This window comes from Camarhynchus parvulus, chromosome 14 (assembly GCF_901933205.1).
Source record: "Camarhynchus parvulus chromosome 14, STF_HiC, whole genome shotgun sequence".
NCBI lineage: Eukaryota > Metazoa > Chordata > Aves > Passeriformes > Thraupidae > Camarhynchus > Camarhynchus parvulus.
This window is the reverse complement of record NC_044584.1, coordinates 10,404,833-10,423,847: the sequence shown is the minus strand read 5'-3', so window position 1 is coordinate 10,423,847 and position 19,015 is coordinate 10,404,833. Positions and strand designations below refer to the sequence as shown.

Below are 19,015 nucleotides of genomic sequence, written 5' to 3'. Positions count from 1 at the left end.
AGTGTATGCAAGTTAGCAACTCGGATCACTGGAAGTTAAGAAAAATCTTGCTTTTACAGTGGGGTTTTTAATTGTGGTGTGTGCCTTTCATGGAAATGGTCTATCCTTCCTCCCCTTTCAAGCTGAACTTGTTTACTTGGCCCTGTATTGCATTTTATAGTTTCTGTCCCAGGCACTTAGTAATCATAGAACTAAAACAATTGAACTGGAAGTTTGTCTTTTATCTTTCATTTGTATCTGTGAGTTTGAGGTAAAAAGCCAACCCTGACTCTGGCCTGCAGGGATGTTCCACGCAGAGCTTTGTTCACAGCCTTGCTTGCTTTCTCTGCCTGTGGCTGTAAAGTGTCTGGACTTTGCTACAACTAAAGGAGTCCTCATAGGACGAGGTCACTTTCTGAAGCAATTTCTCGTGTCTTGAATGCTTGGGTGTATTTAATAATTCCCCAGGTATTAAGATAGCACTGATCAGAGAGTGCTTGAGGGTTTGTTGGCACAGCATCAGGTGTTGGCATTGGTTTGAAAGGACCCATTGCTGGGTGCTGGTTGTGCCCGTGCATAAAAATAAAAAAGATTTTGTGTGATCCAACATTCTGGATAGGTAAATATGATTGGGAGTAATTTTCTGGCTGCTTGCTGTAGTCTGGTTTCAGTCACTGTTCACACACAGTTTATCTGCGTGGGATAAAGGGACCTCAGGCAGTGTAATGCCAGAGCTGCAAAAATCCCAGTTCTGTTTCAGTACTAACACTGCAGTTCTGCAGCAGAAGGACAGCACATGGAGTACTGGAGTCCTCCTTAGGTTTTATTTTGGGGCTGCCTTCCTGTTTGGTCTGGGCACTTAGTGTCTGGAGCTTGATACAGTTCTGGATACAATTTGCAAAAGCTTCAGTGCTTTTGTTGCTCTGTATGAGCTCTTTGTTTTCATTGTACTGCTGTTATGAAAGGTCTTGAGCAAAGTCTACATACAAGAAGCATTTTGTCAACTTTCATAAGCAGAAATGTACAAAATGTGTCAGGATAGTCCTTTCAGCCTGCATGTGTGCTTTAAGTGCTGTCTGTAGCAAGGTGTTGTGCCGTATATAGCTTAGGCAAGGTAGTGGTGGGAAGCACATTGTCAGTAAATTGTCTTCTGAGTGATTTTCAGTATGAAATGCTGTACAAAGTAACACCTTGCCCAACACTGCTGCACTTAGAAAAGTTTCCTTCCTGATAAGAAAACATCACTGTAGTGACTTAACAGTGACGTGACTCTTTTGGGACTACCACTGCAGCGCGGTATGAAAGATGTGTAGAAAATAGTAACAGTAGATTTTTTTAGTGCCGACTTTTAAGCTTTCAGCCTGTAGACCAGATCCAGTTCTCCAAAATCAATCACTCTCTCGATGGCCTGTTCTGCCCAGGGATCCTTTAGCAATGAATAGGGATGAGACATAGATCTAATAAGCTCTTTTTACAAAATGCTCCTGCTTCCTCTCCTGCATTTCTTAACTCAGCTGTACATTGGAGTTGGAAAGGCATCTGCTATAAAATCAAGATTCTGGAAAATCCCATCACATGAAAGTTGCATTTATGGATTTCTTTCCTGTGAACTGAAATTAGTCTCTTCAAAGGCATTGTATCTTAATGGCATGTATTGCTATCAAATGGTAGGAGAAAGAGATACTGTCCTTTTGGTTTCCATGCTGCAGATAATGCTTTTCTGGTGGTTGGAGGAACCATGATGTGGGATCATCTCATGCTACTTTGAATTATTGTGGTCTGTCCTGTGTTAAAAAAAAAAACAAACTGCAACTCTTGTGCCTCATTGTTGGAGAAATGGTATAGCAGATGAAAAAAAAAGTACTTGAGAAGGCATTAATTGTCAAAACCAACATCTAGCAGTACAGAATAAAGTGTGCTCAGCATAATTTTGTGAGTGTATGTACATGTATGCACATACATGCAATTAAGAGTCAGTGATACATTTGCAAGAGGATAATGCTACCCAGATTTTCCAGAAACACTGCCATGAAGGCATAAGGCACATAATTATTTAGCATGGATATTTTTTGCCTTGTCTTAAGATGCCTTTGTGCAAACATGAGATTCTAGCACTGAAACTTCAAACAGATCTCACTCTGTAAACACTTGAAGTACCAGCCTATATTTAGTCCTTATTAAAATTGAACAGTATGCTGTTATGTGAGTAATTCTCTGACATTACTGGGAAGACTTGTAGGATAATAGAATAAGGTCAGTAATGTACAACTAATCCCAGCTCAGAGTTTTGCTAGTTACTAACTGTGCAGCCAATATGCAGGCCAGGACAAGTGCTCAGAAACAGGAGGATCAGAGCAGTGCTGTTGTGAGATGCTGTGCTCCAGGAGAGTCCAGCTTTGCCCTGGATATTCTTGCCTTAGGATATGGAACATGTGCCACCCTAACACACTGAGTGGATTTAAGCACATGTAGAAGAAACTCATTTGAAGCACATTGTAAAAGCATTTAGGGGGACATTGGATAAAGTAGTTTGAAAAAAAATATAGGCTTATACTGCAGGATATACTTCTGTTCTTTTTAAGGAAAATTAGGAGGACAGAAATAATTTGCCAAGAATTGTTGACGTAGAATTACGCATCTGGTTGTGATATGAAGTAGCTAAGATTTCTTCTTGAAAATATTGTAACTTATTGCATAGGACAGTGATATTTCAGGGTCACGTGTCCACAAAACACACATTTAACTGTGCAACTGGCTTTTGACACTGTAGAAGTATATCCAGAATTCAAGATAGGTTGGAGGAGTGTAAGAGGCATTTTTATTGTTTCATGGGGAACACTCTGTAAGAAATGGCCTTGTTGCTGAATTTGTTACTTTTTTTTTTTTCTGATGGTTAATTGTTGTAAAGAAGAAAATCTGTTGGCTTTTCATGAGAATTGTCTCTGCATGTGCCTTGGCCTTTCATCCCACCCACCTGCCTCATAAGGGACCTAATGGAGTTCCAGGGTAAGGCAGGGATTGTAATGGACAAGTCGAGTAGAGGGATGAAATGTCTCAATTTCTGTTTAGAGGAATATAGGAACAGACTTGTATTTGACTTTTGAGTTTTCCCCACACTACTGCTGAAGTCTTGTCATTTTACTTGTATCTTTCCAAGTGCCAGACTTTGATTTAGGCCATGTGGCACAATTCAGGTTTAGCCAGGAAATCGTTTTATTGACAAGCTGTTAGTTACGGCTTCTTGTTTTCAGAGAGTAAGTACAATTGTGCACAAGTAACTTGGATAGCTGTGGCTATAAGTCCCTAAGAGTTTTTTTCTTGAGACTATATCTAGAAAGTATGATTTTCCACACAAGGAAAAATAAAATCAGGTGATAAAGTGCTTTTACAAAAGGGTACATAATAGTGAAGGTTACTTTTATTAGTAATGCATTAGACATTTGCATTATCCAGTGTAAGGGTAGCAATAATGTCATGAGAAGACAGACTTTTGAAACAACTCTTCAGTTAATGATATTTTTAACAGTTTGTTCTAGGTTATTGTTTTAAGATAGTAAACATTTGTGCTTTAGTTGAGTGTCTTAAGTGCTAAGAATCTGAATGCTGAAAATTTCAGGTCTAGACTGAGAAACATTAAAGATCCTTTAGCAGTGTTGTGTGTCTGTTCTTAGAGATTTGCTCAATGAAGGAACATTTCCAGTCTCTTCCTGAAATACTTTGGGCCTTTGGAACCATTTTAGATTTCACTAAGGTGCTGCCATTGTGTTGAGCACAGGAAGCCAGTGAAGATCTCTGAGATCTTGGGAATGTTTCTTCCTGTAGTACTGGTACTGTAGTGGTCATGGCCATTCAAAGCAAAGGGCTGATTGGAATTTGGAGTGTCTTTCTCACACTGAAATTCTCTTCATTTTATTTTCAAAAGAATGTCTGAAATGCAAATACCGCTCCTTCAAAACTTCTGTTTGCGTGTGCTGTATCTCAGCTGAAGGTTGGTGATTTAAATGCCCATCTAATGTGTTTTAAAGCCCATTGTGCTATAGCATTGCACAACTAAATAATGACACTGCACCCATTTCTTCTGAAACTTAATCTTGAAAATGATGCTTTTTTTGGCTCAGTTGTTAAATGGAGCATAGCAGGAAAAAATTGAGATTACAGGAATGTGGTAACAAATGGAATGTGCTTGAGTTTGGTTGGGGTTTTTTTTTGTTGTGAAATGGAGGAGTTGCAGTGTCTGTTGTGCTTTACCTTGTCATACAAATCAGGCATTACACAATAGATGTGTCTAAAATGATTTTGAATAGAGGTTTGGCTTAGTATTCTGCCTGTTACCTGCAGGCCATCTGAATTTATAGGCCTGATTCTGTCTGTATGGTTTTGTGCTTATTAGTAGCAAACCTCTGAAGACTTCAGGGTGTAAATAAATGCAGGAGAAACTCTTTATGAGGGAAAGATAATGATCTGCATCTGACTTGTGGAGAGCTGGGTAGGAGTCGATAGCACTTTCCCACTTAATTGCTGGCGTAGAGGAGAATGACAGCATTATTTAGGAAAGTTGGGATAGCTTTTAAAATCACATTTGTCAAAACCACTATAAATTAGGGTGATATTACACTTTTAAATGTGTTTACTTTAATATTTTTTAAAAGCAGAGTAAGTAAACTGACAAAGTTTATGAAAGATGCCCTGGGTTTAGCTAGGGAACAAAATTAGATTTGGTCATTCATTAGTATTTTAAAGACTGTGCTGTTCTGACTTGGTGTCATAAAGTAGCATCTTAGTTCATGATCATATAATTTGAGTGTGTCCAAGAGACAGTTTAAGTGACTGCTGTCATGCTAGATTTGTGCTGGAAATAGTTATAGCTATTAGTGCCAGTTATATAGCTGCTCTTGAAAGGAAATGGGCTCTTGCTTATGCAGTGGGACTGTTGTTGCATAGCAACTACTGTGCTGAAAGCTTAGAATCAGATGCTCCCTTGAAGTTCACTGTGCCCCAATAATGCTTAATTTATCTGTGCCTTACGCTGCCTTTATGGCAGTGGTGAACGCCTTTTATGAGGGCACTCGCTCATGTCTGCAGTATACATTTACTTTTCTTTCTCCCTGTGCTTAGAACTCTGTGCAATCATGCATTTTTTAGCCCAGTTTTCTGAAGGTGGAGACCTTAATAATGTGATTACTCACATTGAACCAAAATCAAGAGTTCATAATCTGTAGAAGAAAGGCAAGCCCAGCATCCCTCATGGATAGGCAGCTGGTCTTGTGTTGTCCTGAGTGGAGGCTGTTGCTTGACAAGTAAACATAGCTGGAATATGTGGCTAGTTGGCATGCTCATTACTTGTAATTAATGATATCAAAGCATGCCACAGGTGGATGACATGAGGGTATTGAGTATTGGAGGCAGACTGGGAGATGGGATAGAGAAGGGAAACAGTTGTAGTGAAAAAAGAACTTGGGTTTGCTTAGGTGTTACATTTGCTGGTTGGAGAACTGTCTTATGAAGAATGGAGATTTAAAAGAAACTTAGGAAGGTATAGGGAATCTTGGCCTATAGAAGTTGCTTTGAAATGCTTTGTATGAAAATAACATTTTCCAGCTCTTGAAACATGTAATAAACACTGCTGGGTGTGTTCTCAGGTCTGTACTTGATCCTCAGAATGCCAGCACAGTTCATCATCCTGTTTCCTCAGTGAGCCTCTTTGTGTACTTGCCTGTGTGCAGCCTTTGACTTCACATGTGCTGTGCTCAAATTTAGGCTTTGGTGAAGAACTTGCTTAGGAAATGACATCTTCAGAGGTGCTGAGGAATCTGCTTCAGTAGCTGCTGATTAAATATCTCCCTCAGCCAGGGCTTTGACTTGTTTATGATACTGTACACTTCTAAAAAGTGGGTAAATAACATAGCTGTATTTAATCCTGTGTAGCTTTGAAAGAATACCTGGTTTTCTGTGCTGATAATTTAGGACCATCTAGGTGCCATCTTGGGATGGAACATGTGCTAGCCCAGAGCTTTGTAAAGCATTCTGTTGTGTTCACCTTGCAGTAACAGAGTGACGCAGCTGCATCATCTCCTGCTTATTTTAATACAGGGCTGATATAATCCAGGCCTCTTCCTCTGCCTTAAGTAGTTTGGATATACCAAAGCAAACCAATCTAGACTGTTTGTATTAGCTGACTGGAAGCCTTTTACTGTTGGCATGTTAGAGAGAGTATTTTTTAATCTGTTTGGTGGTTCCTTTCCTAAAGAACAGATTCTGACTTCTGGGTAGATATTAAGATGCCTCAAGTTGTTACTGCATAGGGTTACAGTAAATATGGCAAGGTTTTAAATTACTGTGCTAAGTAAATCTATTAACTTCTCCAGAATGTGTGATATTAAGAATCTTAACTTCTGCAATAATTATGAAATTAAGTGTTTATTGGAGTTTATCCAGGTTTATATTAAAGTTATTTCAATTTACAATGTTTTTTAACAGGTTTTTTAATTTAGGAAAATTCTTGTCTGATGACTTTATAAAATGGTCCCCTGCATTAATTAGAATGGATTTCTTGCTGGTTGGTTTTCTTCAGTCGGGACCATAACATAAATGTCATTGCTTCATACTTCCACAATTTACAAACAAAAGGGTGTATTAAACATCTTCTAGTTACAAGTTATTTTACTAAGCTCCAGTGAATTAATCATTGGATGGAAATAGTTGAAAAATGCAAATGAGGTTGTAATGCCGCAGATTTTCAGCACTTTGTCACAAAGACCAGTTCCAATACTTAACCAGTAACTTCTGTCACTGAATGTGTATCCATGCAAGCTATTAAAATAGCTTCACTTAAAATAAATTTTAGCCCAATTACAGGTTGCCATAATTTAATACTTAACTTTACATTAATTTTTAAAAAACTCCTGCAAATTAAAAATATTACTTATTAATTACTATGTAAGAAACTTCAAAGTTTATCCAAACAGAGATGGATTCTGTAATTCTTAGTAAATGGCTCTTACTTGTGTGAGTCATCTGGAATGCTGTTCTGTGACTGTTGCAGAAACTTGCCCAGGATAATTGGCATTTTTCTTGTATTAAAGCTTCTGTGCATAATTTTCTATGTGAAAATTGCCTTGTGCTTTTGGAAGTTTAGATGGCTTCCATCTCAACAGACCATTAATAAATTAATGATTAGCTGCCTTTCCAAAGGTGATCTTTGCTTTAAAAAAAATAGAATTACTTTCTCCAATTAATTGCTGCTCGTTCACACAGTTTCATTTCTAGGGAATTATGAAAGGTTTTAAAGGTTAGGAACTAATATAATGAACAGCAGCAATATTTTTCTTTTCTGTATTCTTTCCAGGACACTTAAAAGAGATGGTTACCTTATGGGGAGCAGTGTAACTTGCATGAAAGGCTTGGACTTTATACTTGATAAATGTGTAGTTTCTTTCACAGAAGGAATTAAAAAAAAATGTTATCTTTTTCATATGGAGTGTCTGAATACATGTACAGTGTATCTAACAGGTACAATAAATGCAGCTGGTGATTGATAGTGCTCATTATGTCTCACTTTGAGTTAAATTAATGTCTCACTTTATTGTACATAAGATCATCAGGAGCTTGAATCCTGCTAGCTGGATTTGCTGTGATAACTTGTAACTGCTGGGGGTCAGAAGTGGGGATCCTGAGTTGGTGTGAGCATGGTAATGTTTCTGTTAATTCCATCTGTGCTTGTGCTGCTGTAGCTGGGATAGAGCAGGGCTGAGGGCTTGTGGGTAGAGGGACCATCATGACCAGCTGATGTATTTGCAGTAGATGAATTTCTGGGGGCACAAACCCCTGGCCAGGTCTTGAAAACAAACAGTAGAATTGAGGGAAGGAAAGCAGCTTGAAGGGCTGCTTCAAGTTTTGGTGGGGGCTGCTCAGAAAGGCCACCTGGAAGGTGACATGGTGTTTGGAGCAGAAGGTTCTGGTGAGAAGGAAATTGTCCCCTCAGTTTCTGTGGGGAACAGGAAGTCACTGTAAAATTCATGTTAGCCAAAAGAGTGTACCAGAAAGCCAAAATAAAGTTGGATAGCATTTTTTAGTGTTTTATACACTTGGCAATTGAGGTGCTTTACACCCTGCTCCCAAGGAGCTGGTCTGAAGTCCTCAAATAGCAGGAGTGATTTCTGTGAGTAGTGACAGTGCTTGTGTGCCTGAGTTCAGTGTGCAGGGACTGGCTTGGCCAACTGTGCCAGTGCATGAAACATTTGAGGGGGTTCAGGAGTCTTGATCTTTACTGGGAGGAGTATCTTGTGATTGTGGTGATGTTATGGAAAATCTGCACCTGTTCATTAGATAGTCTGGGGTGAGTTGACTTCTTGTTTCAGTGAAATTGCTGGTGAGGAAGTTGTTTGGAAATCAAGTGTGATGGATTTAGAAAAATGTCTGAAAAATTAATTCTAATTTGTAATACCTGATAATGTAGTTTTTGTTGGTGGTGTTTTTTGGTCTTTTTTTTTTTTGTTACTTGGTTTCAACTAGGAGTTTAAAAGAATTCCTTATATTTTATCTACAGGTGTATTTACCTGTGTGTGTTTGTTACAGTAATTTAGGTAATTAATGACTTCACAGAATGTTTATATTTGCAGTTCAGGTAATTTTTAATCTCCTAATTAAGGCTACCGAACATCTGGAGGAAGTAAACACAAATCAGCTGTTATCTTCCCCTTTTTTCTTTTTGATGCTTAGAAATGGGAAAATACTCATGGTGTTACATAGAAGACTTGATTTAAATGAATATAAATTGTTCTATTGAGAGCCCTCTTCAGAGATACTTTGTTCTGTTCAGAATTATGACTAAAAGCTGGTGAGTGGCCTCGCATTGTTGTTGATCTGTGTTTGAACAATGCTCAGTATCTGCAGTGAAGTATTCCCAGTCCCTGATGAGGTTAGAATGCCAAAGCTATTGTGAAACTAGAAATCACCTGTTTGATAACCTTCCATTTTTGCTAACTTTTATTTGTTGTATTGGTAGTAGTCCTAATTGTGCAGAAAAATGTCATCTTCTGGAAGTGTGCTGACACACTTTAAAGCAGGATTTTCATTATGTCAATTAAGTCTTTGCATGTAATTAAAATAAGTAAATATCCTGTAAGTGTTCAGTGGAACATGATTTACTTTTTCTGCAAATCTCTCAATTTTTGCAGTTTTTTGAAGGTTTAAGAGGTAGGTGGACAAGTTTGTGTCCCTTGACAAGTGAAGAACTTCTGCTTTTCTTATTTTTGAGGCTTCATTTACACCCTGTCCTGTTGCCAGACATTCCCATTGATACTCAAATGCTCTCCTAAAATCCAGTCAGTCCAGGTCACCTGACACTGTTAGACTCTGACAGTGATGTAATAGCTAAATACATTTTAATCAGATGTGGTCCAACTACTCCTCTGATCCTTGTGGCAGTACCTGTTTGAAAAGAAACAGCAACAGCAAAAACAACTCCTCCAGATGTGTGCTCTGGTCTCCTAGGAAACCACGTCTTTGTTCTCTACTGAAGATGAAAACAGGGATGAAAATAGGTTTAATACCCCTGGCAATAACTTAAGATTTTTCTAAAATTCCATTTGAGGCTTTTGATCCTGTGAGTAATAACCTGGCTTAATCTCAGGAAATGTGTTGTAGAATGTTTATATATAAAATTTTGGGAAATTATTTGAAGTGTTTGTAAAACAGCTAGGAATCTAAAGTTCTTGAAATGAAGACAATCACCTAGTGAATCACAAAGAACAGAAGTGGGGTGGAGCTGATTACATCCATTGCACTTGTGATAGCAGCTTGTGTTTGGCAGACTGTCACAAATGCATTTATTGAAAGAGAGAATACTGTCCTGTAGTGATATATTTTACATTTTGTGCAGTTTAGGGGGGATTTCTTCTAGCTGCCTGTTCCTGTAGGTCAGGTGTATTAGCTCTTGGGGAATATCTTCCAAAAGACCAGATTTTTACTCTGTGTTTGCATATTGGTATTAATTTATTGACTTAAACATAATCCCCAGGCTTGGTGCTCTCACTGTTCATCATGAGCTTCAGCAAATCACTTTGGCTGAGGCCCCTTAGCTGGAAGCAAGTAAGTCCAGAATGGTGCAGGAGGTGGTGAAGCACAGATCTATTTTGCCAGTTTGTCCTCTCTGTTCAGTTTCTTCTTAGCTTTGATCACATCCATGGGATTAAATGTTCAGACTCCCTTTTTTAAATCAGTGCAGGTGGATAATATGTTTTGAAGGAACTTCTTAGGGTGCTAAACATCTAATACTGGATACGTGTTTATTTCTAGGAGAAGGAGCTACAGCAGAAGTTCCTTCATCTTTTGTGATTCTGTCTCTGTGCACTCTGGTAGTCCTGGTCATTCTGCTGGCAAACTGTGTCTCCTGCTGTAAAGACCCTGAGATAGATTTCAAGGTAAGACCTGAAATTATCAGTGTGTGTACAGGTGGTATTTTCAGCTGCATCCTGCTATCCAGAACACTTGATGAGTGTTCTCTCATTCTGCAGTGTCACTGTGCATCCTCTCTCCTGAAGCAGCCAGTGACTCTATTCCTACAGCCTGTGGGTCCTGATGCAGCTGTTTATTTTAACTAATTGCTCCCTGCTGCAGTAAGGATCTTTAATGCCTTTTGAAAATAATAACTAGCTATCAGAATTAGTAATAAAAGTTACACCTTTGAGACAATCTGCTGTGAAGAACGTTTTTGTTGTTTTTCTGTGTTTTGTTTTTTCTTAGTCTACAGGTGGGATCTGTCAAATAAGAATACTGAAGATGCATATCTACTGTAACAAAACTCTTGAGAAATTGTCATCAGAGAATTGTTACTTTTGGAACATCTGTAATCAGTGTTCCTAAAATTGAGTTTTGCTCTCATTTCTAAATGGAGAATATTTGGCCTCAGCAGTTCATGGTAATTCATTCAAAGCCAGGGCTAGCATTTAAAGTGAAAACAAAACAAAGCAAAAAAACCAACAACACCAACAAACCCAAACCACCAAACCCACAAAAACCCAACTAAACAAAAAACCCTTGATTATTAAAAGCAATGCTTTAATCTCTTTAAGACAGCAATTAATGGAAAGTAAGGAATAGAACATTAAATATCTGTCACTATTCTTGGAAAAAAGCTAAGCTTCCTTAGCAGTGCTCCTTCAAACTGAAAGAAATGTATTAGTGCTTATTTAAAGGCAAGGATCAGCTTGTTTACTAAGACTTCTTTTGTTTAGGAATTTGAAGATAACTTTGATGATGAAATAGATTTTACACCTCCAGCAGAAGATACTCCATCTGTTCAGTCTCCAGCAGAAGTGTTTACTCTTTCAGTTCCCAATATTGCTTTACCAACTCCCTCCCAGTTTCCATCTCGTACAGGTAAAATTCTGGTTTTCAATGCAAAAACAAAAGTAGCCATTTCAGTGTCTAAAATGGAGTGTGGCTATTTGTTTGACTTTACTGTAATAAATAACTTGTTACAAATTTCCATAAACTGAGCCAATATGTTTTGTAGGGTAAAGGATAAAAGGGGAAATATTACTCCTAAGATATTAACCTGTGACAGGATAAGAGAGCTTAAGAGAACAGAACTGCCTTAAAAGCCCCTCTCTAGATTGCTGTCATTATATCTCTGTATACCTAAAGGGTTTGAAGTACCCTGGGACATTAGTGACTTCTCTTTAGTGGTTTTCTTCATGGCTAAGTTGTCATTGGATTTTAACCACCACCCTTAAATAGAAATAAGAGTGAATCCTTTACTTGACAGCAGTGCTGCTGCTCAGCTGCATCACTCCTTGATGTCACTGGAGACTATTTGTGCAGTAAATGTGATCTTGGTAAGACAGAGCATTAGGTTTCATCCCCCTGTGTGGAAGGGGTTTTGGAATGTATTCTTTAAAATACAATTTTGGTAAAAGGAAACTTAAGCATCTTATCATATTACAAGCAGAGTTTAGCCCAAAGTACATACTCCTATATTGTGCTATTTCACATAATTTTACATACTACTTGGGTTGCTCGATCATTAGATGTTCAGGGAAGCTTCTAGGAAAATTCCTGTACAAATTTCAAGAAACTCTCAGTGTGCCTTTAACACAAATGCCACAGTTGTACAAATGACTCAGTATTTTAAAGAGCTGGGAAAAATTATGAGTGAAAAGTTTTGTCAGCTCTTCTGTGTAGCCATAATTGTTACAATGAAGCTGTCACAACAAGTGTTTTGCCAGAAGGAAGGCAATGTGCCTGAGTACTTGGATAAAATGTGCTTGCACTGCTGTGGCCTTCACCATGCTTAGGAGCACATTTACAGTGATTTATACAGCTCTGGCTCTTCCAGCACAACAATACTGCTCTAAATGGAGTTTATGGAAATAAATTGTGGGCTAGAGTTCTTAGACAAGAAAAAGTTTTGTTTAAATCAATTAGTGTTCCTCACCAATTGGGCAGCAGAGGGGTCAACACTGCTGAATCTCTTCTGGTGAATGAGTTCTGCCATTGTTACTGCCCATCCTCTGCCAAGATCTGGGTTTTCTTTTCTGTCCTCCTCTCTGGGCTTTTATGTGAAGTATTTTTAGTTGAAAAATGTCCTCCTTCCAGATGGTAGCTACAAATAGGGCAGTTGTGCTGAAGAATAAAGCAGGCAAACCTTTTCTCTTGAAATGGTAATTCTATATAACTGTAATTGTTAAGATGTACAAACAATGAGTTTTGTCTTGGCTTTTCTATTTTGTTTACATGGCAGACTTTTGTAAGTAGGTTATTTTCTCTACCCAGAAACAGGCAATAATACACTTTCATATTGGAAGCAGAACTTAGCCTTTTTGCTTTCTTGCTGAGTATGTTAAAAACCTAAATTCATGTTAAAAACATGTAAGTTGGCATTTCATCAGGACAATTGCTGTGGTTTTTTTGGGGGTGTGTTCTGGTGTAGTTTAGAAGCTGGACATGAGAAAAACTTCACTTGAGTGCTGTTGTCACAGCATTACCTTCCTATTTTATGTACATCTGAGTAGGGTTTGGTGCTTGGGCTGAATGTGTGCACCCAGCTGGGTATAAATCCTGCAGAAGGTTGCACTGTTTCCTCAGCAGTTGCTAACTTTGGCCATCTGAGTGTTTGATAGTGTTACGTTTGTTTCCTTGTGTGACAGATGGAACAAAGTCTCAAGTTGCACGTCAGAGTCTAAACTACATCCAGGAAATTGGAAATGGCTGGTTTGGAAAGGTGAGGAGTTATCTCTTCATATTGCCTAGATTGAGGCTTATTCTCAGGTGACTAGGCCTCTGTATTTACTTTAAAATGCTACTCAAGAAAGAAAAAAAAGCATAAAAAATTTCAGTTGAAATTAGATATTTCCTTACATGCATTTTTTAGCTGTAATCACAGCACTAATCTGTGCTTTTTAAATTTACTTGTAGATTCTTACTAGAGACTAGTTAGACATTTCACTTCCATGAATTTTATTTAATACACTCCTATTTTTACCAATTCTTTTTAGGGAAAAAAATTAAGTAAATAAGTGGTCTTCACTAGAAAACGTTTTCTGAAAGCTGACTTGTAAATCAGTTGTCAAGATCAAAGTATTTGTATTTAATTATCAAAGCTCTGTTTGTGTTTGTAAAAAAGCTAGGAAATCTTTCCTGCAACATGTTTTTAGCTCTTGTTTTTCTTTGCAGGAAGACTACAAATGTTTTTTCCCCTCTGATTTAAGACACAATCTCTCTTTCAGGTTCTCCTTGGAGAGATCTACACAGGCACTAGTGTAGCAAGGGTAATAGTGAAGGAGTTAAAGGCAAGTGCAGGTCCCAAGGAGCAAGAACAATTCTTAAGAAATGGAGAACCATATTAGTGAGTAATGTTTCAGAGCTTCATTCTGCTGCAGATAAATTATGGATATTGCTTTTGTTCAGTGTTATTGTCTCTACTTGCCCTCACATATAACTGTAATGTTTTTCTTTAAAATGTGAAATACACTCAACCCAAAGTGAGCAAAAGTTGTGTTCACATAACTTAGTGTGCTTTACCTTGCCTGGATGTGCTGTAAAAGCTTGGTCAGTGAAGAGCTTTCTCCTCTTGGTGCTTTCTAACGTCCTGGCTGTATTTGCATTTAGGCTTAGGTTATTGGCATTTGTCAGAAGAAATTTCATGCCTTCTGCTGCATTGGCACAAGTGGTTTTGGAGCAATTTTGGAAAGTAACTGATCTGGCTGGGAACTAAGCTGGCTAAAAGAAGGTTTATCTTGTACCTTGGTGTAGTTCATGGGTTGCATGTTTTTATTATTTTTGGTATGAGGAGTTGTGGGAGGATGAGTGTGACTCTCATGTGGCAATCCTGGCTTTTGTGGGATTGAGATCCTGTGAGTTTTGGCTGCTGTCAGTGATACACTTCAGCAATACCAAGGTACAAATGGAATCTGTGCCTTTGGTACTTGCACCTTCTGTTCCTGCCACCCCCCTCCAATGTAATGTGTTGAAACTTCTGGTAGGGTTTTCAGTGTGTTGCATTCTACTGTGATCTTCCTGGCTTTAACTGTATTTTTTCCCTCCAGCATTCTTCAGCATCCAAATGTTCTCCAGTGTATTGGGCAGTGTGTGGAAGCCATTCCTTATCTCCTAGTTTTTGAGTTCTGTGACTTGGTAAGTGCACTTATATGAGATGCTGCACTTGTTTTTCCACTGGTGTAAGTTGTGTGTGGTATATTTACTGCCCTTTGCTCATGAAATTATTCTTTTGCTTTCTTGTTTTTTGATTAGCCAGAATTTTAGAAGGCTTTTGTTTATTTTTTTAGAGGAACCACGATTACAATTTTTGTTTGTACTCTTTTCAGTTCATCATGTATGTTCTAAGTGCTTGTGGAGTGTTCTGAAGAGGCAAATAGCTGTTCTTTGATAATGGAGTTACCAGTGTCTCTGTCTGCCTTCAGCAAGGAGCTTGGAGGGCAGAGGGTGTCATAGCAGGAAGCTTTTTATCACAGTCCAGTATCATGTGCACACACCAACATCACCTCCAAAATATTTGCTGTCTGCAGTCTTAATGTGCTTTTAATACCATTTATGTGAAAATGTTAATTTAGGAAAATGGAAGAATTTCTTCCCTTCTGCCTTCTCCTCTACCTCCAAAGTGCCCAAATTTTACCCATGCTGTGCTGCTTTGTGCTAAAATGCAATGGTGGGCTCACTTCTGATATCAGTCATGGATTCTAATAGCTGGAATTTTCAGTTTCAGTCTTCATTCTCTTCCTGATCCTTTCTCTTAAAGTACTCTTCTTTTCCCTACATTCTTACCCTTTTATTTCCTTTCTCATGCCCTTTTTACCCCCCAGGCAGCTGCCTTGTGCCTCCTGGGCACCAAAAGAAAAGCCGGGAGCACATTGGAGGGTGATCCCAGTGCTGTCAGTGCCACATGGTCCCTGCAATGGGAGGGACAGCTCAAAGCCTTGCTCAGCCACTGCAGTCCTTGGAATGTTCCTGAATGTTGGGAGGAAGGGGGGGCATGTACAGAGCCTTTGAACTGTGCCCAGAGTGCAGAGCCATGAGAGACAAAAATTTGCATCCATGGGCTGGAAAGACTTGAATTGTTTTATTGTGGCATAACACATTGCTAAAACCAAACAAACCCCAGAGTCCCAGTGGCTGTCTAAACATTGGCTCAGTGGCTGCTTTTAAGGTTTGGTGTGTAGATGTCACCCAAAGCAGAGTTCCTTGGGAAATGTCAAGACAGAAATGATGTCAGAAGTGCACAGATGTTACTAAGGAATGAGTCTTTCAGAAATGAGACAGTTTGCATTTATAAATTTCAGCAAGATCTTTTTTAGCAGTTTCACTATTGCAGAATATCACTTTAAACTCAGGTACAAAAATCTACTTCTGGTTGCCTCAGGCAATTTAAATTTCTTAGCATGAACTTGAGTTTTTGGACACATATCAATTAATCTGTTACCTTAAATAACTATATTTTTCCATGCTGCTCTTTTGCTCAAATGTATTAGCTGTGGTAAATTAATGAGGCAGAAGTGCTGATAAAATCCTTCTTTTCCAAATGGAAGAAATACCTGAACTTTTTAAGTGTCTGATCAAAGTGAAATGTTCTGGGTTTGCTAACAATTAAAAACTCTGAGCCTAAGGTTAACAGATAAGGTTTTTCATAGTTTTTCAATGTAGAAATAGAATGCTACTTACTGGTTTTTAAACCTGCTATTCAAATTGGAGTTTCTTTAAAAGGATCCTGGAAAGTGAGTTGCATTTTATAGAGTCTATCAGATATACATCCAAATCAGATTTAATTGCTGCCATGTTTTCAAATAGTTATGTGATTTAATCCAACTTTAAATTTGAAGATGGAGTAGCTTTTAAAGATTGCCCTACTTTAGGTATACAGGAAAAATAGTATCCTTGTTTAATTCTTCATTTTTTATGCCAGAAGTTGTCATGATCCTGCAGAGTAATCTGGAAAGGATTTTATTTAAGGGGATAAAATAGATTTTCGCTTTAACTGGGGGCAGTAAGCTTGACAGTTAAAGTGGTAGTTTTACAAATTTGAGTGTAGTTAAGTAATTTCTTTGGAATGAAAAATAAATGTCTGTGTTCATTATTCTATTCCAAGTGAACTAAAACTTGGTTTTAGAAAATTATATATTACAGTCAGTTAAACATAACTTTCATATTAAAGTCTGGCTCACTTAAAGGGTTCTTACTTGGTAGAGCTGAGTATCTCCTAGACATGATGGAGTTTCTTTGTGCACACAAATGCTCAGGGGCTGGGCAGACAGGACAATGTTGCCTTTGCAGGTTGGTGCAGAGCCTGGGCCAAGTGAGCAGCTCAGTATCCCTGTCCATCTCTAGTTCTTGTTGTGATCCAGGGCCAGGAGTGGGAGGTGGCAATGTTGGAGTAAGTGCAGAGAAGAGACAGGAAGGAAGGAATGTAAGGGAAGCATGATGGAAAAGAAGATGTGCCTAAATAGGTTTTGTAAGTAAAAAGGTTTTTAGGGGAGTGTCAGGAAGCTTTTTATCACTGCAGTTGGAATGGCAATTTTTTGGGTTTTTTAGACTTCTAGTAATTGATCTCAAAGCTCTGTTTGTTTTTCTTTTCCCCGAAATTGGGTGAATTGGAATGCATGGAGGTACTTCCAAAACACACAGGAGTGATTCTTCAGCAGAAAAAGCATAAGGGCAGGTGGAACTGAAGTGGTGGACTAAAGGTTCCAGTGGCTGTGGTGACTTGTTCAGATGGGGAGGATGAGAAATGTGGTCCTGTTCAGCTGCCAGTGGTTTGATGCTCAGCCAAAGCTCTTTCCTGTATGTTATGGTGATGTCTATGTATATCCAGCAAAATAAACCTGTTTTAATCCCTTGTGTGTTTAAGAATTCAGTAGTTCTGAAAAAACATGGCAAGAAGATGAGCTGTGTTGGATAGGAAGTTCAATATCTTCAGATGATAAGTTCTTTTGAGGCTCACGTGGCAGTGTTGACCTTGTTTAGCAAATTTGGCATACAAGGTAACAAAAAATGTGGCTTTTCTGCTGACCAACTCAGTCTGGAGGGTACAGAGGTTGTTTTATTCACACTCCTTCAAACTCATAGCTTATCACAGCATGTCCTTCTTTTGCTACTTCTCTTGCTTGGATTTGTAGCCTTTTTAGGGCCAGTTGACCTTGTCTTGGCTGCTCAGGCAGCCCTGTTGGATTATCAGTTCCCAGGCTCCTTGGCACTGAAAGGTTTTGATCAGAGGCACTGGAAACTGTAGTGCAGAGACACCACAGCTGTCAGGGTGGCAATGCTGAATGTCAGGCAGGCTGGCTGGCTTGTTTTCTTGGCCACAGAAACTCCTGATCCATTTCTGGTACACAAGATTGCTGGTTGCATGTGCAAGAACTGTTTTGGCTACCATTTAGTCTATTTTATAATGTAACCCAAGTTGCTCTGTATCCCTTGCTTTGCAGAGCTGGGAAAGAAACAAGAGAAGTCCGTTGCACATAAGTGATTTAAGCTGTTAAATTCTATGCTTTGCCTGTGTTAAAATTATTTAGAAAACAGTAAATATAAAAAGAAATGCTCAAAAAGGTCTAACAGCCCCTTTCCCCATATTAGTTGTGTTGTATGTTGGTGCAGGCTGCTATGAATAGTTAACTGTTCACTGTAAAACATTGCAGAATGATGCCAGGGTTAAAATAGTGGTTGCTGTCTTATTAACTTTAATATATTACTCAGCCCTGTGTGTGGCCAGCATTTTGTCAGCACAGCAAATCCTCTAATGGATTGACATAATTTATGAGTAAAAGGAAAGTTATTCAAATGTGGAAGTTGCATATATATTGGGAGGCTGATTTGCCTATCAAATTCTTCCAGAAATTCTTCAAGTCTTGCAATTCCCTGGGCAGATGAGATCAGCAGGATGCAGTATTTGCCTGGAATGCTCTGCAGCTTACTTTAGGGATGTTGCTGTTAGGGGAAGGTGTCTGCTTGCAGTGATTGGTTCTTTTTTTAATTACTGCCCCTTGAAAGCATGTTCTAATCAAAAAAGAATCTTTGCCATGAAAACGTCGTAATCAAAGAGTTCAGTGAATCTATTTAATGATCATGGTCAATATGTGGATATGAGCCAAAGAGCAGATTTATCAGTGGTGTGTGGTTTAACAATAAAGGGAGGATGTGTCAGGTTATGACAATTTGGTAGAATGTGTTCAGTTGATGTAATTTGGTAGCTGTTTCCCATTTTTAAAACCTCATTAGTTTTAAAACCATCAATGCCTTCTGGTTAGAAAGTCATGTCAGCCATTTGGGTGTTCACATGAACCCAGTATGGAATTTGCACAAAGAAAAACCTGCCAAAGAGCACTGACTGTAAGTGTGCCCCAGCTTCTGGCTGTTACAGAGAAAAGTGTATTGAAACTTATAAAAATGGCTGAACAGGGAAGGATGGGAAGGAAGGCAAAATGCAGTTCTTCATGGAATCCCAGGAGAGGAGGGAAAAGGCAGAGTGGCAGAGGAGGTTGGAGAGAAAGTAGAGCCTTCCTCAAGCATGATTATTGAGCTTTTTATA

The 19,015-nt window shown here is 38.6% G+C and overlaps 1 protein-coding gene across 1 annotated transcript in view; it reads left to right on the top strand.

Moving 5' to 3' along the window:
- Positions 1–19,015, top strand: part of LMTK2 (lemur tyrosine kinase 2) — a 41,941-nt gene that overhangs the window by 4,209 nt on the left and 18,717 nt on the right. The window contains exons 2-6 of the mRNA XM_030957993.1: positions 10,276–10,400; positions 11,214–11,358; positions 13,128–13,201; positions 13,707–13,825; positions 14,526–14,613. Coding sequence (XP_030813853.1) covers positions 10,276–10,400; positions 11,214–11,358; positions 13,128–13,201; positions 13,707–13,825; positions 14,526–14,613 — 551 coding nt within the window. The remainder of the gene's footprint in view (positions 1–10,275; positions 10,401–11,213; positions 11,359–13,127; positions 13,202–13,706; positions 13,826–14,525; positions 14,614–19,015) is intronic.